Below are 21,951 nucleotides of genomic sequence, written 5' to 3'. Positions count from 1 at the left end.
GGGGGTTTGGTTGGTTTGATTCAATATTTTTCAGTTTTTGGCTATGGAAGAGGGTTTTTTTTCAGCAAAGACTGAAAAATGTTTAGTTTATGACATGTCCAGGCATGGGGTGGCAAAGATAGGGGGCAAAATCCCAATAAGCTGTGGCACCATCTATTTATGTATAGCACAGGATCTCTAACATTTAACTATATAAAAAAAAATCATGGACTTCCTCATAAGAGTTATTTCACAAACCAACTATTTACAAAATGAAGTATATTATTTACAGAACCAGAAGGTTTTTCCTCTGCACCTTCCAACCATGGAACCCGCTTTTATTAAAATTGACATTAGATTCCAGTTGATATTATTTATAAGCAGAATAACTTTGATAAATACTGTATATGGTGCCCTAACTGTAACAGCATCAAAAAAAAAAATCACAGACCCCCTAGCTATAATTTACAGACCCGTGGGGGGTCTCCGGACCCCACTTTGAGAACCGTGGATGTAGACAATGTTGATTTACAGACTATATCATTTTATTCCTTGGTGCAAAATGAATCCTAATATGATTATTTTTACTGTGTTGATTTCAATGTTAGTTCCTGATGCTTAAATGATTTGGTTAAATGATCTGCAACAATGGAATTCATTCATTCGTCATCAGTAAGTGCTTTATCCTGGTCAGGGTTGCGGGGGATCCAGAGCCTATCCCAGGAACACCAGGAATGAGGCGGAGACATCGGACCATCACCATCAGGTGCTAATCAACCGTAAGTTTTGAGAGGTGGGAGGAAACCAGTGAATACAGAGGAATCCTGTGTGGGAAATGAGAGATCATGCTAAACTCCACAGTCAGTATCTCGAGCTCAGGATCAAACCTGGAGCTGTGAGGTGACAATGCTACCTGCTGCACCACCAGTACTACAATGATGATTGAAGTCATCATGAGCTAGCCTGTGTGAATTACAAAGATGTGATCTGAGGATAGATTTGCCACCCTGTACCACCCATATGGCCACATCCCTGACTGTTACCCAGGGCCGGACTTAGCACTAGGCAAAGGTAGGCAACCGCCTTGGGCCCCCAGAAGCCACGGGCCCCTAAAAATGAAAATTGTGTGTGTGTGTGTGTATGTACATATATGCTAAAAACACATGTGTGCAATCGAATAGGGCCCCATTCCTATATTTTGCCAAGGGCCCCCAAATCACTAAATCTGCCCCTGCTGTCACCTCATCCTATAGCTTCATGTTTGTTGTTGTTGTTGTTTTGACAATCTGCTCTTTACACATCAAACACAACAACACAATGCAAAAACACACAACCTAATTAAAAAAAATATATGCAGAATGGCCATAACTTTGAATTCACTCAGAAGAGTCGTTCAAAAAGAACCGATTCATTGGCGAGGACTCTAGAGTGTGAGCGCGAGCGAGCGCGTGTGGACGCACGCACGAGCCGCAGATAGGATGGCTGCGCTCTCCGGAGCCGTTAGCGCTTAAAAACTCTGTCCCGAAGAACAGAGCGGAGTAAGAGCTGAAGGAAAGACAGACAAGAAGGAAAGAGAGAGAGACTAACGTTAGCTCGCGACAGCCGACGCCACTCGCCACTCATTATGCCCGCGGAGGTGAAAGAGGTGAGTTTTATCTCCATCTCATTTTCTGCGCTTGTTTCCCATTCAGCGGTTTTCCTTCGACCTTTTTTTTTTCTCTCACGCGCCGCATCGCATCTGCTGCTTTTCCCGCTCTAAAAAAAAAAAAAATGAGCCAGCGCGCGCATCACCTATCTCTGGATTTTTCTATGACGCGCGCGCGCACACGCGCGCACGCACACACACACACACACACAACATGCAGCGATTTGCAAGATGTTGTAGTTGGTCAGGGATAACGAGCTGCATAAACACCCGCAGAGACGCTTTTTTTGCATGAGAGCGAAATCCTCTGTAGGAAATCGTACATGCGCGCGCCAGGTTCTCCCAAGCGGAAGCCGATGTAAATATGCGGGTTTAGCGCGTGATTAACTATCCTCAGGCTGCAGGGCGTGTGTGTGTGTGCAGGAGATGCTTTTGGCTTTATGCTGAGGCGGTGCTCTGCTCAGCTCTGAGGGAGCGTGGTGGTGGTGTGTGTGTGTGTGTGTGTGTGTGTGTTGGGGGGGGGTCTGTTGGGATGATGGTTCCTGCTAAGACTAGCAGGCAATACTGCAGAGGCATAGGTGTGTGCGGGTTTGTGCGTATGTGTGTCTGTGTGTGCGTTTGTGTATGTTTTCCATGAGCAGCTGACAGCATGCAGAAAAACTTCTGACCGTTCATGCTTATAGAGAGAAGGTAAGCGAAATTACAGAAGGAGAAGGATGTGAAGCAACTGTGGTAGACCCAAACATGGTGCTGCTCTCTCATGCATCAGCTTGGGTCCGCAGGAGAGACAGGAGGTGATGCAAACAGTGCATGTCAGTTTTATATCGGCTTTGTCATCAGTGAACGATTCATCTGTCAGACTCGGGTTTCTGACAAGACGTTATGGCCCTCTGATGTGCCCTTGAGCAGGTTGTGCTTGTTAGGAATGCTGAGCCGTGGTGTCCCTCGGTCTGTGCAGTTAAACTGATAAGAGTGTTTGACGGTGTGATTGAGCACCATGGCCAGTGGACGGAGAGAAAAGGATGAGGGGATGATAGAGTTAGTGCTGCGTTTACTCAAGATGATTGCACGAGCACTATTACAAGGTGTCACAAGATTGCAGGGGGGTGACAAGTGGCACCGTAAACATGTCACATTTTGGAGTGTTACAAAGCTTAAGCAGAGGAGGATTGGGAATTAATTCTGCAAGGGGGACTGCAGGATCACAGAGAATCCCATGGCCAATGGGTATGAAAACATGCTGTGGAGGGCTCTAATGCAAATCCCATGTGACAAGCTCTCCCACTTTGCCTTCTTCCCTTCAGCCGTTCTGTTTCAGACTTGCTTATTTGCACTGGATTGATAACATGGACGTTCCAAGTCGATATATCAATTTCCAGTCAATGACGAGAATTTCCAAACAGCTTGATATTAAAGGAATACTCAGTCTTAAAAACTTAAGTTCTGTCATTGCATTTGTAACATATGTGTGACAATAACTGACACATTTTTATATACCGATAACTCAAAATATGTTTATAATGGAAGTTTTGTTGGATATTTACAGTGTGAGAATATACAAGGTAATTTCAAATCTACAGCCATTGCACTGTCATTAATTCTGTGAGTTTTATCCAGTAAAAAGTAATTCCAGTTACACTTTCTTTTTATGTGTTCACATTAGCCATGCATATCCACACATTATTCTCTCTAAAAGTACAAAATAATTAGATTTAGAGCTCAGTTTTTTTTTAGAGACACTTCACTGAAGTATTCATGAAAGTGTTGTTGAAAAATACCTGTTTTGCAAAAGCAGGATTCAACAACTGCCCTTAGACTTTTATAAGTGAGTGCTGTGTAAAAATTCGCTAGAGATGCATTAGAAATTAGGCTGAAAAACGTAATTCAGTTCAGTTCAATATTTTTGCATAGCACTTTTAACGAGAGACATGATCACAAAGCAGCTTTACAGAACTCCGGATGTAGAGTTAGATACATATTCAGGGGAAGAGGCGACAGTGGCAATGAAAAACTCTTTGTGGAGTTGAAGAATCAACTCGAATCTCAAAAGAATGAAAAATCCTTGAATCTCAAAAGATAACCGGTCCTCTTCTAGGTGACACCGGAGAGTGGGATTATAAATCATCACTCTCCTACAACTGTATACTGTAAATTTCAGCAGTACTTAGTGTGTTGAAAGATGTAGTGAGTACTCGGATGAGCACAGGACAGACTTTATTATTACAACAACAGCAGCTCTTATGTATCCAAATGAGATTGTCCAGTGACGCAAAGGTGAGGCTTGCACATAAACTGTTTTTGGAAGTGCAAATCTTTAGAGTATCCATATGGGACCATCTACAGCAGCAGGTGAACCACAAGCGTAGAAATCTTCAAGCAAAAGTAGAGCATCAGGACGCATCAGGCAGGTCGAGCAAGAGGAGGCACAGTAATAGAAGTGTGTCAGGATCAGGCAGCAGCATCACAGGAATCCACGTCCATGTACATTCCTTTAATGAGACATTCTGTTGTGGTGTGCAAAGTTGTTTTTTTTTTTCATGGAATGATGATTTGCATCACTGTTGTCACATCAGTCTGTGGATCCTCGAGTTGCATTGCTTAGCATAATATGATGGTTGTGGTTTGGTTTAGAGCTTGGAATGTTTGAAGAGCAAGAGAACAAGGATCTCATTGGCATGCTTAGTGTGCTATTGAAGGGCCGATGCTTGTTTCCAGAGCAATCAGCCGTTTGTTGCCACACTGTCACGCTGATAGTCCAGCCGTCCTTTTTATAAATGCATGGCTGCCTCCCTTAACTGTCTCATCATGCACTGTAATTTAAAAGAGATTGCTTTATGATTTGAAGACAAAGCAACTGTACTAGAAGCTACAAACAGCTCGTCAGTGCAGTAATTACTCTAATAGGTGTGAGAGATATGACTGCAGCCTAGGAACAGGGATGGAAATCAGTAGGATATTATCGATACTACTACTCTTATTCATACTGCTTATCAGTTTGGTAGTGTAGAGCTCCTCGAATTATTTCTTTTTCCATTACAAAACAATTAAGAATGGAATCAACAGTGCTTCATTATTCTATTATTATTCATTATCTAATACTGAATGAAGTGCCAACTCAATGACTGTGCTTACATGCAATGATTCTGATTGCAGCTTCCAAATGAAGTGTTTCTATGTATCCTAAACTGCACACTCATCATTTATACCCATGCTATATGTCATCCCATAAAAGGCATGGGCATGTGTAGAGAGAGGTTTAGTGTGAACGTTAACATAAAAAAAATGTGTGAGTCCAGTCAGCGCATTCAGCCTTTTTAATTATGCTGCTTGTTTTTTTAACGAGATTTAATTTCCATCTTTGCAAGAGTGTGATTTTTTTTTTTTTATACAGACAACGAGAAAAAGAGTTTCTTTGGTTGTTGAAAATAACATAAAATGCACACAAAACTAAAAGCAACCATCTGGAATAAATACACAAGTTTTTCCTCAAGTTTTATGCTGAATGATCTCCATCCTCACTGAATGTCTAGTGAATATTAAATGCTCAATAAAATGCAGGATGTCGGTTCGCATCCTACATCTGCATCAAAATGCTAGTTTGATGCCCTTCTTACTCCCCATCCAACCTCCATAACGTTTTCTTACAGGATGGTTTTATTGCACAAGGAACTCCTTGAGACTCGAGCGCAGATTTTGAAAGTAATCGGATGCAAAGGTTTACATCATATTTCTTCTATTTAACAGATTAATCAAGGGTTACCAGTGTCATTCAATCAGATGGAAATTTCATTTGGATTGACCCCAGTTGGTTTGCTTTGTTTCGTTTGAGGTGTTTACATGAACATTTTTTTTATTCTGATTGAGCCATCAATTGAGTGGCCATTTTATTAGGTACTATATACCTACAGTACTAGATATTAGGTCTATATATTAGGAACTGTATATTAGGTGTTATATAAGTGTATCTGATAAATTGGCAACTCTTAAAATATTAAATATTCCAGATGTTCGGTGATGTTCATGTTCACTTCACCCTACTGTAAATTTGTTACTGGCCCAGTGAAATTACTTGGTTCAATCGTTTAAACCTTTCTCCATAAAACACTTTGAGATTTTTTTTTTTTTAATTTGAGATTATTTCTTCCCTTTTATTTAATAACCTATTTGCAGTGTCATTATTATCCTAGCAAATTCTGTATCTGTGGTTCTGGTAGTTACAGCACATCCACAAGGTGTTCTGCAACATTGCCAGTATTACCTCTAGTAATAGCAACATTAGCAGCAAGGGTTTTATTGCATTTGTGGCAAGAACATTGTCATCATGAACTCGACAAAAATGTAACCCTACTTTTGACTGCTTTGTTCTTTCCACCATTAGTGAGTGTGTAGGCGAACATCTCTCAGGTTGTTCTGTGAGAGTGTATGCATGTTGAGCGCTCCAAGCGCAGAGAGAGAGAGAGAGAGAGAGAGAAACAAAAAGGGGGATAGAGAGAGAAAACATTATGTTTGTATTTCCATAAATTCCAATATCTCCAGTGCAGACAGAGACATATTATGTCAGACCGTATTGATACTCTGTGTTTTACTAATGATAAACATCTATACCTGGGAAGTAGCAGACACTTGTATCTCTGTAATAGTTCATCCAGGGAAATGAGTCTATAATAGTCTTAATAGGTGAAATGATTGGAATAGCTGCTGAATCTGCCTATGCATTTAGTAGTAATTAAAAACGAAAGCAAGTATGTTTAGGCAGGTCATTGGAGACCCAGAATTAAGCACCTTTACACAAGACTGTACTTATAAACTGGGTCGTTTCTATATTGACTCTTTTCCAGTTCAATTTGTGGACTTTCTCGAGTGCTGGCTTTACACACACACTAAATATATTTAAAGTTTGTTGTGTCTGGAAAGTTCTGGCTGAAAGAAGCTCATGCATTATTCACCAGTCCTAAGTGTACCGAGAGGAAGCTGTGCTATTTTTTTTTTTTTTGAAAAAATGTTTGTGAGTTATCGTACAGTGAGATGAGAGTCATTTCACAAACTTGCCTTAGGTCCTTTTTAAGAATTTATCATGATATATTCAGAGACATTTTAATTATCTGAGACTCCTTTTTTGCTTACATCCACGTAAAGAGGAAGATAAAGCATTAAAGTATAATCTGTATCTGCAGGCTTACGTTGCCTGCTAAGGTCAGTGTTTTACTCAGGTCAACTTCTGTTCCTCTGGTCAGCGTCTGTTATTACTAACGCCCCTTCAACTGATCTTTTTTTTTTCCCTGTTGTCTTTGGGCTAAAGGAGCAGAGCCCAGAAGATCCTGTAGCTTTGCCCTCAAAGAAGCAGTCCAAAGAGCTGACTGAAGAGGTGCCGTCTGCAGAAGACATACCGGACACACCGTCCTCTGACCTGAGCACAGTCACGTCCACCAACGGAAGCTCACAGAACACGGAGACTAACGTAGGTCACGTGACTGAGCGGTGGGTTAATGGAAGAGTTATGATGATGGAGGTTGAGGGAAGCTTTATGTATGTTGCCCTGTGGTGACATTCCATTAGCTTAATCACTTTCTGCTAGCTGAAAAGTAATAGGTGATATGTCAGAATATGATTTACGTCAGGATATTAGTATGTTTAGTTTAAAATGCCCAAATAAAAATACTGTTTGTGTATTAAAAACAGACATGCTCTTTCTAACTATCTATCTATCTACCAACTGAGGAGGTGCTGTTAAATACACTCACAGGCCACTGTATTAGGAACACATACACACTGTTCATTCATGAAATGATCCAAACGGCCAATTCTGTAGCAGCAGTGCAATGCATACAATCATGCAAATACAGGTCAAGAGCTGGTTTGAGTATTTCAGAAACTGCTGAGCTCTTGGGATTTTCACACACAACAGTTTAAACAGAATACAAGAACAGCAGTCTGAGGCTACAGTGAGCACAGACTCGCCAAAAATAGCCAGTTAAAGCCCATCCACCCCAAGGCTCGAAATGGTGTGCATTCTGAGATGCTGTTCTGCTCATCATGTCTGTAAAGAGTGGTTATTTGAGTTACCGTAGCCACCCTGTCAGCTGGACCCGGTCTGGCCATTCTCCTCTTACATCTCTGAGATCACATTGTGATGTTTGATGTGAGCATTAACTGAAGCTCTTGACCCATATTTGCATTGATTTTATTTATTGCACCGCTGCCACATGATTGGCTGATTGGATAATTACATGAATGAGCAATTGTACAGGTGTTCCTAATAAAGTGGCTGGTGACTGTATGTTATTCTCAGTGGTATACAGCTTTATTTATATAATACATATCATAATACATATAACGCATATTGTTATAATACATATTGTTGATTCAGAACTTGTCATGTCATGTTAACGAAGCGCATTAATTCAGCAATGCTGTGATTGTATTGGGATGCTGCTGCAGAATGATGAGAGCTCAGGGATTGGGACAGAGAAGTCCTCCAGCCCTGACACTGAGTTGAACCCCCTCAGTGCCTCCAGCTCTCACGAGGAAGTTGTGCCAAAACAGCTGGAGGTGAGGATGCCAACCTATAAAATACAGATACACAGGCTCACATTCATTAAAAACTCTGCACAACTCAAGTGCATGCAGTGCTGATGTAGGCTTCGGTCATTCTGACGTTCTGCAAGTGTGACTTTTATTCTACCAAAATTGGTATTGATTCTAGGTCATATTTAGTTCATAGTGTGTGCTTGTATGCGCAATCATATCAGTATTTTTTTTTTTTAATTCACATTGCATGCTTTGACAGGATATTGTGGTACACTGGTATATCCTAAACTCTGGACATAACACACTACAGATTTGAGCAAATTGCTCACCGGATATATAGGATCCACTTCATTGCATCAAACTGCCCTGCTGCTGGCAATTTACCAAGCTCAATAGGAGCTCCTCTGAATCTCATTTCAAAGTCCACATTAAACTAATTTTCAGCTGAGTGAAAAATTGTTTCTGTGTAAGTTATGCATGTCAAGTACTCCGCTAAATATAAATTCAGCCCTTGTTGCCAGCACAGCAGAAAATCATTACAGAATTAATAGTATAACAGATAGAGTTGCTTTTTAGGTTTGTCTTTCATTTAGGAACCTTTCCTTTAAATTGTTATAAAATGTAATAGATAGATTTAAGAGTAATTAAATGGGTGGGTGAATTGATGGTTATACTTGGAAAAAGATTGTGAGAATAACTTTCACTGTCCTTTTCTTCCTCCTCAGGAAAGTATAACTGATGCAACAGAGACATTTCAGACAGTATGTGAGGGCTCCCAAGATTCAGAGGGCATTGCTGCTTCCAGTGCCTCAGTGGAGAAAGAAGATGAATGTACTTCATCTCTGGCTGCTACAATAACCCCCAACTCTGACACCAACACACCGTCTGACACTCCGGCTGAAAACATCAAAGACCAGCCTGTCAGGCACAGCAGTCTTCAAAGTCCTCGGGTAGACCTCAGCAATCATGGCACCATTCCACATGGTTTCCCGTACCCCCCTTCTTACACAAACCTGCCAACCAGGAACTACTTAGAGAACTGCTATACCCTCCCACTTCACAGAGACAGCTTTGGTCGAATTGGAGGACCAGTGTGCAATGGAGCAGCCAAAGGAGATCAGGATGGTGCTGACCTGAGGTCAGGAATCCCTGCGATCAGCCATCCTATGATGGGAGGAACCCTCCCCTTGAGACCTACATTGGATCTTGCGGTTGATGATCACCTTGGTCCATTACCACATCCCTTCCTGCAGGATCTGTACAGGATGCAGACCCTGATTCCTCATAAACGTGCCAGCATGGTCAGCCTAGACACCATTCGCAAGGACCCTCGGTGGAGAGACCCCAACTTGCGGGAAGTCATTGCCATGCTTAGCCACCCAATGGACCCTGTCAAGTCTAATGCCGCCGCCTATCTACAGCATCTCTGTTACGAGAATGACAAGGTGAAGCAGGATGTGAGACAACTCCATGGTATCCCCATATTGGTGGGGTTGCTGGACCACCCCAAAGCTGAGGTGTACCGCAAGGCCTGTGGAGCCCTGAGGAATATTTCCTTTGGCAGGGATCACTTCAACAAGGTGGCCATCAAGAACAGCGATGGCATTCCCACACTAATGAGGCTGCTGAGAAAGACCAGTGACATGGAGGTCCGAGAGTTAGTTACAGGTTTGTTGTATTTGGCATACAGCCATCATTCAATGTCCATTGGTCGAGCTGATGTTGGCCTGATTTGAGGATCTGATAGTGCTATTTGTAATGAAGGGGCACATACAATAAGTACACTTGATCATTCTGTCACTCAGAAAGTGAAATCCATACATCTACCCTCTCAGGAACACTGTGGAACCTCTCATCTCACGAACCCCTGAAGATGGTCATTATCAACCATGGGCTTCAGACACTGACTGATGAGATCATCATCCCACACTCGGGTTTAAGAGGGGATCCCAATGACCCTTCCAGACCAGGAGCTCCAGAATGGACCACAGTTTTCAAGAACACATCTGGATGTTTAAGGTAGTTTTTGGTGTATATATTTTGCTGTGTCAAGTCTCGATTTCCTGGATTAATAGTTCCAGAAATGTGGTTGAAGTTTCATCCAACCACAAGCAAAAAATATTTAAGCGTTTATTGTGATCTGGTTTTGAGATTTTCCCTTATTAATGGTACTATGTAGCTATGTAGTTTACAAGAGCACTTTCCCCTGCAGGAATGTGAGTTCAGATGGGGCTGAGGCTCGTCAGCAGATGCGTGAGTGTGAGGGACTTGTGGATGCTCTGCTCCATGCCCTTTACTCCGCTGTGGCTAGGAGGGATATGAATAACAAGGTAAAATAACGAGAACAGTGCAAGATGCCCAATAAAAGAAGAATAGATTAAAAAAAAAAAACCCCACAAAGACATGATGAAAATCTATACTGAAATCTATCCACTTGGACCTGGATATTGTGTCTGTAATATTACTTTCTTATTGCCCTGCAATATGAAGTCTGTACTCCCATGAGGACCCTTCCTGCAATACAAAATGAGAGCAAAAATCAAAAGAGTGTTTATCTATCTATCTATATATCTATGCAATATTCTTGTTTTTTCAGCCTGCATACTTTGTTCAGTCTCTTTTGTGCTTTTTGCAGTCTGTCGAGAACTGCGTCTGCATTCTACGTAATCTATCCTACCATGTGCACAAAGAGGTTCCAGGGGCAGAGAAATTTTACAGCACCCCAACTATCCAGACCACAAAGCCAAGGAGCCACCAGAAAAAAAAAGACGTGCCCGATTGTTTTGGTGGACGTAGTACCAAAGGTTAGGTATTTAACGAAAATGTCTAAAAGTCTCTGAGTATCAATTCCAACAATCTCTGTATGCGTTCTGCGAGGAGAGCAAATGATCCGCAAGAGGTCACAGAACTTTTTCTTCTACTGTATACTTGTAAATGACTAGTATGACAATAAAGCTCTCTTCTCTACAGCATATATTACGGCCAATTTGAATAATTGATGTTTTGTAATGATATATTGAAAGAAGGTTCTGGGTAATCCTAACTGTTGTAATGTCACACTTCAACATATATTCTGCCATTGTGAATGTGTCTATTTTTTTATGTGTTTGCTTTCACACTGTTGGTCCGACTGTCTTCATCTGCAGAGGAGTGGTTCAATCAGTGTGAGTGTGCTTCTGTTCCTGCCTTGCTTTGAGTGTTCAGTAGACAGTGCTGCAAAACCTTGATGCTTTATTTCCAGTCATGTCACATACACTTGATTTTTTCAGCACTCCCACTCCAACACCCACAGTGCCTCCCACACATATACTCAAGCTTTGGACAATGTGAAATGCTTGATGCTTGAGATTTTTTGAAACGCGCCACCTTTGCAATGCTTATAGTGGTTTGCCTTTTCAGGCCGGAAACACGGAACGAGCGACAAAACAAACAGCACTTTGGACATGCCCAAGCGCACACTCCCGACGAAAGGTGCACATTTACCTTAGTTTCACCCTCAAATTATATATTATATTCAACCTTCTATATCCATGTCCATATTCCATTTGGATCCTTTCACCACAAGAAGATTTAATCCATCCTCTCATCTTGTGGACTATAAAATATTTCAAAAGGAAAACTTTTTTTTTTTTTTTTAAGAGCAGGCATCAGTTTTTAATATAATGCATGTGGACTGCCAACAGACAGACCTGAAGGTTAAGCAGCGTGTTAAATTCAGGACCAAATTTGTGGATATGTAGGCAGCGTATGTAGCTTGCTAGCCTGCATTCAGCCTGAAGTCAAATGTGTGTTAAGTTGGCAGATGGAGAGAATGTGGGAGCAGCTTTGTTGAGGAGAGCAGGCGGGTCACAGGAAGACGACAAAGCTTCTGAGGGAGGCCTTGAGGGAGGTGAACCAGGGAAACACAGATAAGCTGAGGCGAGTGTTCTGCACCAAGTGGAGATGAAGACCAAGCCAAGACAGCGTTCGTTGTGTGTAGGAGGGTAATTAAGTGTTTTTTAGCTGCTGTGTCAAGTATGCTGAGAAAAGTATTTTTAAGACGAGAGAAATAGCAATGCAGTGATGCACTGATACACGTTATGCTTGTGTTTTGTGTCAACACGTCATGCTGAATTTTGCTTCTGCGTGGAAACGTAATAGATTGATGAGATAAGCACTTTTTACATAGATGAAGAAAGGATCGCTTGGTATTTAAGGAGTTGCTTCTTATAATTTTATGTAACTGGGTCACCGAGTGTAAGAGTGACTATATCTCTAGTGCACTTGAATATCTGAACACACTGTTATCTAAATCCTTTCTGATACTATCCCAGCGAAAATGGTATCAGACAATCTCTAAAGGTCTGTTATCGAATTCAGCGAAGCGTTATCTGTGTACGTGTATTTGCCATCCTGTCAGCAGGCTGACGATCCTTTATTTCATATCCCTGTTTTCATGATTGCCTGCGCTATTAAGGTTTCTTGGTGTCAAATTTGTCAGGAATCCAAGATAACATCAGAGTGGTTCTTGAAGAAAATAAAAAAATATGTTGGTTGCACATGAATAAGGCAAAGCATAACGTAATATATTTTTGTAATATGTTTTATTGATTCATTGGGACCATCGGGGGGTTGAATGGATGTTGACAAAGGTAAACAGTGTTTTTATTTCTTTATTTCAAGGCTCTGGTCCCTTGAGTCACCCTTCAATGTCCTTTGGAAAGCTTCAGTGGAGATAAGTAGGTTTGGTTCAGAGGATCAGAAACTAGCCTCATTGCTGTGCTGGCTGAATCGTTAAAGACCCTTGAGGGCTTGTAAAAAAGAGTTCTTAAGAGTTTCAGCTCTGCATTTATCTGAAGTTGTGGGAACATGCCTTGGGTCGTCTCTTGCCACTGGATCTCGCTTATGCTGTCTGGGGCATCTTGATGCTTGATAGAAGCTTCTGTAGAGCAGCAAGACTTTAAAAAGGGGCAGCAGAGATGGAGCTCATGTAGCCTGTTAATACCATTATAACTATTACATATTACCACAAGGTCCTGAAATTGCATCTGTTCTGCTCTATGCTTTACTATCATGGTAAACTGTCATACTGTATACTGTTTTACTGCACAGTGTCTCTCACATCCATCTCATACAGTGGTTCACTTGTTGGATTATGAATCACTCGTGTGAACATTCTATGCTGTTTGATATAGTGTCCGCGTGTATATCTGTGCAGGTCTGGAGCTGCTCTACCAGCCGGAGGTTGTGAGGCTGTATTTGTCACTCCTTAAGCTGAGCCACAACCAGAACACTCTGGAGGCGGCCGCAGGGGCCCTCCAAAACCTGTCTGCAGGACTATGGGCTGTGAGTAGGATGCTTAAAAAAATAAAGAATGAGATTTTTTTTTTGGAAGAATATAAACCCATGGCTGAATAAGAACCTATTTTACAACAGAATGAAATTATCTTCTAAGACCCACACATGTAAATGAGACTTACTCTATAGTTTTTGCATGTTTTAATAACTCATTGTTCTGTCTCTCTTGTTTCTCAGTGGTCTAATTACATCCGAGCGACTGTACGTAAAGAGAAAGGCCTGCCTATTCTGGTTGAGCTACTCCATTCAGATGCAGATAAAGTGGTGAGGGCTATTGCTATTGCCCTCCGTAACCTGGCCATTGACCACAAAAACAAAGATCTCATTGGTAAGAATGCAATCAGGAACCTTTTTTTATCTTCTGTCTGTAATTTGCATCCACTCTCTAGGTTCCCCTTACAGCACAATAGCTGCTCTGAAAATCACATCCCTATAGGAAAGCTGCATAGAAAATGGACAGTTAGTTCTAAGAGATGCACATGATTGCCTACAATCACTCTTGATAGGCAGAAATGATCTTCTTATGCTTTTTAATCATCATTTGTTATCATTTAAAAAGCAGTTATGAATTCATTCATACCTTCTGTACACACATTTTGAACCAGTACTCGTATATGGTATGAACGATGCTTATTCTCGCTGTTTGCTTTTGGTAGGGAGCTACGCCATGAGGGACCTGGTCAGCAATCTGCCCAGCGGCCAGCAACGTCCTGCCAAAAACCTGGAAGAGGACACAGTGGTTGCAATCCTCAACACCATACACGAGATCATCACTGACAACCTGGAGAATGCTCGCTTCCTTATTCAGGGTCAGGGGATCCAGAAGCTGGTGGCCATAAACAAGACAAGGTAGATAATGTACAATGTAGTTGATCAGCTAAGGCAAGTTTGGTGTCCAGAATCTTTTTTAGATGACATAGACTTCCACTATTAGTGCATTTATCTTGAAGATCCAGGAACACCCCTTCTGGTTTAGCAATACAATAGACACAGCGACATTAATATAATGGAAGGAGTCTCCAGTGTCAGCGCTTTGTAACAGTTTTCCATGACAGGTAAGTCTTAGGACAGAGGACTTTGCAGTTTCTCTGTAGTGTGACAAGCTGCTTTTTTTCTTGACACTTTTGACACAAATTTAATTTCATATATTAAGTTCAAGAGAGAGAAAAAAGCTGGTGATGGAACAGCTGTTTATAGCTGCGTTAATGTAAGCGATAACAGGAACTAACTTGTCTCGTGGACATTCTACAATGTTAAATGTAACTATATAACTTTAAAAAAAGCAATAAAATTCTTAGGATCATGCTCTTCTTGGAAAATAATTCACTTTGGTGTGGTAATGGGATCATGGATTATTTTCCTGTGACAGCACGCCCTGTCATGTTTCCAAGGCACCTATCTAATACTGAATAAAGTGGCAAATATACACTGAGCTACTATTTATTAGGTACTATATCCAAATATTAATGTATAAAAAGCACATAAAAATATTGTTCATTAATATGTTAAAAACTGTAATTGTTGGCATTTTGCTCTGGTATAAAAGAAATAACAATTCAGGATGAGCTGTTATAGGAAAATATGGTATCAGGCCACCCCGTTGCGAATTCTTTACGCCCTGTCATAGTCTATTTCTTACATATTGAACTGATGTGATATACATTCAATTCTGCTATACAAATGAATGCCATCACCATAGAAATTGGTACAATCCTGTCACTGATTTGCATTTTCAATTCTACAGCCAGTCTGTGAGAGAGAACAAAGCAGCATCGCATGTACTCCAGACTGTGTGGGCCTACAAAGATTTAAGGCACACACTGACCAAGGGAGGCTGGAATAAATCTCACTTTAAGGTATCACACTTTCAATAATATAGGATTTTATATCCCCCCCCCAAAAAAAAAAAGCTTCAATAGAAAATCAATAGCTGGTCAGGTAAAATGAATGACAAATGATTGAATTTGCATTCAGTTTGGATTGTGAGGTTGGATGTGGTTTATATCTTCAGCCAGCAGTGTCTGGAGTACCCAAAAAGCAGAAGAATGCAAAGCTAGGCAATGATGACATCACACTGCCCTTAATGGAAAAAAACCAAGGTCAGCGCTATCCTTGGGCTTTGTCCTGATTGCTTTCAGAATGCACACTCATGATGCCCTACTTACTAGTAAAGTTTGTGTATATGTGTGTGTGTGCGTGTGCTGTCATTCATTCATTCATGCTTTTTATACTAAGGACATGTAGCATTTAGAAGGCACATGCTTGCGCTTGTGTTACATACACATATTCGTCTCTTCTGTAGATGGATACTGCAGCACTGATCAGAGTGACAGAGTTGGAGACGGACCATGCCATATGATAGAGCGGGAAACCTTCCAGGTAATCTTGCATTCGTGGTATGGTAATAAAACACTAGCTGTGACCATTCGTCTTGGGCCGGACAGTAGAAGTATTTTCATGTTCAGTTCTCTGCTTATGACTACAGGGAATCTGTAGCTGTTTTACATTTGTGCTACATTTACTTCTTTTTGCAGGGGGTAAATGATAAGCGACATTTCATCAGGACTAGTAGGCCAGCTGTTGGCTTAGTGGAACGCACTCCTCAACCCTTGGACTCTTGGGTCTGATGCCCCATCTGGTGAGCTCAATTGCCAGATTTGAGGATAAAATGGACCCTTTTGTGTGTTTTTTCATTAATTTTGTCACCAAGGACAGACTTAATTTTTTTTTATTAATTCTCTCCTTGGTGGAAAAACAAATAACATCCATTCTCCCACACACAAAGGATTTTATAAGAGAAATTCTTGACCTGTGAGTAAAACATAGATATTTAATGAGACCTAAGAAATTATTTCTTATTTCTTCTTTTCAACTTTAGTTAGATTTCATAATTATAATGTATCGGAAGTATAATTTCTACTTTTTTTTCTCTCTTCTTATAGATGGAAGTACAACATTGGTGAGATATTGGCATCACTGGATCTGTACTAACCATAAATTCAGCTGAAGTCATGGTTTGTGAAAGAGAAGAAAGTAAGGTGTACCACAGATTTTATTCCAGCATCTTTAGAAAGCAGAAAATTGACTATTTTTTTTTTTGTTTTTTTGTTTTTTTTGGAGAACTTGACTGATTGTGCCTGTGTTTTTTTTTCTTTCCATGCAGTGTTTTGCTCTCCTGCTAAAATATTCTATGTTTTTAACACCCCCGGCTCCATTATTCCTGAATACCGTACAGATATTATATGATCCCAATACTGGTTAATATTTGATTACAAACCATATCCTTGTATTATTTCATTTTTGTCAGCAAGACATATTGTATAATAGTGCTAATATTCTTTAACTGTATGCAACATAGACCAGTATTCTATCTTGTTTTTTATGTACAGCAAAGAGATGCAACCAGCGTATATTATGGATATTAAATGTGACTAGCAGTCTATGAAAATCACAGACAAAAGTCATTGTGCCATATTAGTCAAACAAGTAATTCTTACTTGATTGAATTGCTTCTTCATTGTCAGTGTTTTAACTGCTTGACAATAAAAGGCTTTTTATCATTTTCTCTTTTTGTCTTTTCTAAGCAAAAGGATCACCAGAAAATTAGCTTCAGAGCAGTGTGAACTATATTAGCAATATATTACATAGGCTTATTTAAACCATTTAATTGGGATATTGAATGAGGAATCATTTTGTCTTTAAGGGTCTATGGCATACATATTCCATAAGCCCTTATTCAGTATCTCATATTACTTGATGAGCCATAACCCATAATGCCTTAATCCACCCTACAATAAGTAGATTGGCTAACTGAATCGTATAATAGGGGAAATTAGGTGTAGAAAGAAAATGAATAAAGAAATCATGTTGTCTTTATGGGCATGCCGTGAACCCTAACTCGCTGTCCTTTATGCACCTATATAGAAAAAAAGAGACTGGCTAAATTAATCTGGTAATTCAGGTAGTAGAAGAAACTATAAGAAAGATTTGATCATTCCCCTTCACTCAATGCTTATTGTTTCTGTATGAGCGAAAAAAAAATGGACATGACTCAATTAGTGGAAATGACCTTGGATGTGTTGCATAATCGTTAACTGAATCCATTCAACCTACTCTGCAAGCACTAAAGACACGACAGCATGCTTCGTTTTTATCAAGAGAAACTAACACTCATATTGTACAAGTGTGTCCATGAAACATTGGGATCAGGACAGCCAAAGTTTGGCAAACTATAATTACAGTACAGATAAAAATGTGACATGAGACAGTGGGGCAGTGAAGAAACAACCAACACGTCTTGTTTTTTTCATTCAGATTATGTTTAGTTTATGGCCAATTACCACAGAGAAGCATTAAAGTCGTTAGTACAGTTGATGATACCCCAACAACTGCCCATAGACTTCTTATCCATCCTAATTACACACATGGTACAAATGAAGTGATTAGAGTATTCCTTTAAGTGTTGTTTGCTTATATATAGGTCAGGTAAATTGGTTAAATAAATCAGGCTTAATGTGGTAGATGAAATAAATGAGTAATTCATCCATACAAATTGGGTAACCGATGGAAAACTATTTAAATATTAATATATTAAAGGAAGGCTGAAAAGTCAAGTATGGATGTCATATTAATTTCTGCATAAACACCTCTGGAGCTTGGAAGTATTTGAATATGAATTTTGTATATTTGAATTATATACATGTCAAATTAAAATATTTTCTTCCAATGTTTTTTTTTTTTACTAGGGGTAAGATTTGTCTGTAAAAACATATAATATGAAATTAGAGGTCACAAGTTTGATTTTTTTTTTTTTTTGTCCACATCAGGCTGCACAGTCTTCTGCAGGTTCCTCTTCTGTGAAAGGTTGGTCCATCCAAATATTTCATTTTAAACAGCCCAAGATAACATTTTGTCATTCACATTCAACCTCAGTGTAGAACTTTGTGTTGTTTGTCGTTGGTCTGTTTTAGCTTTAAGACTTAAAACAGGGCACCACGGAATGTCTCAGTAATCTCAGATTAACCCAACAGAGCAAGAAAAGAAAGAGATTTTCACCATCAGCCCAAAAGCCTTCGGAAATGAAGTTTCTGAGAAAGACTAACTGTAGATTGTTGCATGGTCAGCTAGACAGCAGCAGCTCAGATTCCCCCATTTCAGAAGGCAGCAACAATGTCACCCCAGTACCTGTGTTCTGTTCATCTTTTGGTAGTCCAGGCACTCAGACCCTCACCTCCTTACAGACTACTCCATCAAACAAATCAGACTGTACTGAAGCTAAGACTCTTGCAGCTGCAACATATATGAATAATAACAGTACATGTACACCTGACCAAGCTCTGCCTAAACACCATAGAGAAAAGAACACTACATCTTCAGGTTCAGAAGTACAGAAGAACTCATAGTCAGGAAACCAAGCACTTGTTAATATGAGTAACAATTGAACAGAAGATACAATGAAATCCTCTTCAGGAAGTCTGAAAACAGAGAAATTCAAAGAATCCCCTTCTAGTATATCAACCATTAAGATATCTGATGCGGTCAGCAAGTCAGACTCTAGTGTATCTTCTAGTCAAAACGACCAAGCACTCCTTATTTCTGTAAATCCAGCAATAGACTGATAAGATGTGCCAGAAGCCCTGCTGCAACCACACAAAAGCTCCAGTGTGAAGACTTGAATGACCTCGAGACAAATGGGGAGCGTCAAGCAGAAGAGTCGGATATGATGCCAGAAATATCCCTGTGTGCCTCAAGAACTCGGAGTAATTCAGAGACTCATGAAACCAAACAAGGTTTCAGACAAATCATCTGGACAGCTTCAGACAGTTCTTTACAAACAGAAATGAGATCAGAGGCTTCTCAGCAAGTCCTGTTCAAGACATCAGCACCCAAAAGATCAGTGAAGCCTCCTGTTTTCAAAAGAACACAGAAGACTTTCAAATGCCAGGAAAGTTATGCAAGTCTGGACAATCTGAAGACTCCAGCCAAGACACCTTTTCAAAGGCCAGGTATGCCAAGACCAAAAAAGCCGCACTGAATCTCTAAAATGGAAGAAACCTCTTGAGCAAAGATCCACAAATATTCTGCTTGGTGCTGTGGACATGTCTAAATACAAAGAACAGAACAGATCTTCTCAACTCTCCTTCCTTCAAGTTTATTTAGAGTCTCCAAGGGTTGAAGCTTTTCTTGAGCAAAACTTAAATGTCTGTGATGACTTAACACCCAGCCACAAGTTCACACAGAAGTCCTTTCATGAAAACAAGCCTGCTAGCAAATATGGAATCATAGACACGCGTGACCCAGCTCCAAGCATGCCTAGTCCAGTTGACAGGGTCAAACAACAGAAACCCAACTTACCACATGCACACACCACTCCAGAACAGCCTTCCAGCACCTCCAGCCCAGAGATCACCCAGGCCATATTCAGTGCCATGAACTTCTTCATGGGTATACAGCCAGTAGAGTCTGAGTTCCATCAGCCAGTTCCATCAGCATCAACTGCTATCCAAGTCCTATCTCTGACTCTTCGCACTTTGGCTTGCAAACTAGCAGACCAGCAGACAGAGGGCAAACATTTCAGGACACCAGCACTATACTATCAACCTTGAGCCAGTGGAAACCATTCAGGAATCCCAAACTCAACTTCCCACTTTGCCATCTGGTAACTATACCTACTCAAAAAGGTCAGAAAACTAAAGAAGCTTAGGATAAGAGTATTTCATTCGTACGTATTTTAAACTTTATATCTTTTTATAGGTTTGAATTTATTAAAATTAAGAATCTTGAGAAGAAAAGAAAATTGCATTTACTAAAAAAAGATATCATATTTCTTTTATTTTTATAATTTTTCTCAACGATTCCTTAAAATTACCACCCCAAAGTTGATTATTTTCCTATAATGACCATGTCCCAAAGTGTTTTATTGTTCTTATACCACAGCAGCAATTACAACTTTTTTTATTAAAGAACGACACATCATATATTTTATTGGCTTATAGTTAAGTTTAAGGTTGCATCCACAAAACAAGTTATTTCCTATTATCGCTTATGTTATAACAGCTGTCTGCCCTGAGCACTTTCCCCATGTCGGTAAACTTAAAGATACAACTTTATCTCTGACTGTTACAAAGTGCTGACACTGGAGACTCCTTCCAAAAATGTTAAATAAACGACTCTTACAGAAAACTCCAGAACAATTATGCACGCTTTTTCAACCTGTTTATCTGTCATACTGTGTAAGTTGTTGCTTTAGAAACGAGAAAGACATAGAACGAGTGCATTAATATAAGCAGTGCAGCCAGAACTCCTGTCAGAGCTGCTTTTATGGAAAGTTAATCAGCATCTTCTGACCAATCAGAGGTATAAGAAAGGTTAAGTTTACATTTGCTTGTCAGAATTAACACATAACTTTGCATCACATGATAGAGCTGGCCGTTTGTCCCTAGGAAGGAAGAGACAGTCACACACGCCGACTCCAGCACTAAGCGTCAGACAGTACAATGTATAAATCCACACTGTAGATATAATCCATATACTGTATGTGCACTGTATATAATAATTTTACATTTTACTTTAGAGTGGACAGCACACCACTTTTACACCTGCATACAAAAGTCTATGTGTTGTATTTGCTATAAGTGACCATAGGATGGCAATGTTGTACAAAGATGAATACTCTTGTGACTTCAGTTTCCCAGATTGTGTGAGAATATGGATAAAGAAGATATTTGCAGCTGTACCTGGTCTCTGAAAGAATATCAAAGAACAATCAGTGAAATGTTTCGAGCAGTAGTTTTAGACTTAGCATCCATTTTATAACCACAAACATCATCAGAACTAGGATTTAACTGGACAGAAGTTCTTATTGATTGAAGCTCTTATTCCTTGTGTGATATGCACACAGTAGAAAATTTAATTCTGAGAAAGAATATGAACAATCTGAGGAATGTGCAGAACTTTGAAGACTGCAACCTTCGGGCGCAGCTGTCATCTCATGCATACTTTAAGTTTCAGACTTTGGGTTATCCATTCTAGTTGCCATAACAACAGTAGTATCAAGCACTTTACCTGAATAACTTCATCATGCTGTAAGCTTGTCTTCATTTTAGTCTGCTTCCTCTATTAATATTATTATTATTATTATTATCAACAACAACAACAATAATAATAATACTGTACAACTTATTAGGGTCTATAATGCAGTATAATTCATTTTATACTACAGTGATTTATGAACCAATTTTATCATTTTTAATTCATTAATGAATGATAATTTATGCTTTTTAGCCATTTATAGTTATTGTTATGGAATATCTAAGTTAGTTCCTGTTTTCACTTACGTTATAGCAGCTACAAACAGTTGTTCCCTCACCAGCCTCTCTTTTTTAATAAGACAAAAATACACTCTCCCTTATGCTACAAAGAAACCATAAAGTGTAAAGGTGGCAAAAAAAAAATTATGTTAC

At 39.8% G+C, this 21,951-nt stretch overlaps 1 protein-coding gene across 3 annotated transcripts; it reads left to right on the top strand.

Moving 5' to 3' along the window:
• The first annotated feature begins 1,399 nt into the window (after positions 1–1,399).
• arvcfa (ARVCF delta catenin family member a) lies at positions 1,400–17,049 on the top strand. 3 transcript variants are annotated; one of them, XM_026944043.3, is made up of 17 exons: positions 1,400–1,624; positions 6,924–7,082; positions 8,063–8,173; positions 8,878–9,820; positions 9,988–10,171; positions 10,365–10,482; positions 10,788–10,956; positions 11,299–11,316; positions 11,552–11,623; positions 13,350–13,477; positions 13,667–13,817; positions 14,146–14,338; positions 15,234–15,345; positions 15,501–15,588; positions 15,792–15,868; positions 16,024–16,127; positions 16,432–17,049. In XM_026944043.3, exons 1-16 carry the CDS (start codon positions 1,604–1,606, stop codon positions 16,114–16,116), a joined length of 2,637 nt encoding a protein of 878 aa, XP_026799844.3. In that variant the 5' UTR covers positions 1,400–1,603; the 3' UTR covers positions 16,117–16,127; positions 16,432–17,049. The 3 variants fall into 3 exon arrangements, with proteins under 3 accessions (XP_026799844.3, XP_034168187.2, XP_034168188.1); XM_034312296.2 differs by lacking the exon at positions 11,299–11,316; XM_034312297.2 differs by lacking the exons at positions 11,299–11,316; positions 11,552–11,623.
• The last annotated feature ends 4,902 nt before the right edge of the window (positions 17,050–21,951 follow it).

This window comes from Pangasianodon hypophthalmus, chromosome 17 (assembly GCF_027358585.1).
Source record: "Pangasianodon hypophthalmus isolate fPanHyp1 chromosome 17, fPanHyp1.pri, whole genome shotgun sequence".
NCBI lineage: Eukaryota > Metazoa > Chordata > Actinopteri > Siluriformes > Pangasiidae > Pangasianodon > Pangasianodon hypophthalmus.
Note: the sequence above shows the minus strand (reverse complement) of the source record. Positions and strands in the feature narration are given on the sequence as shown.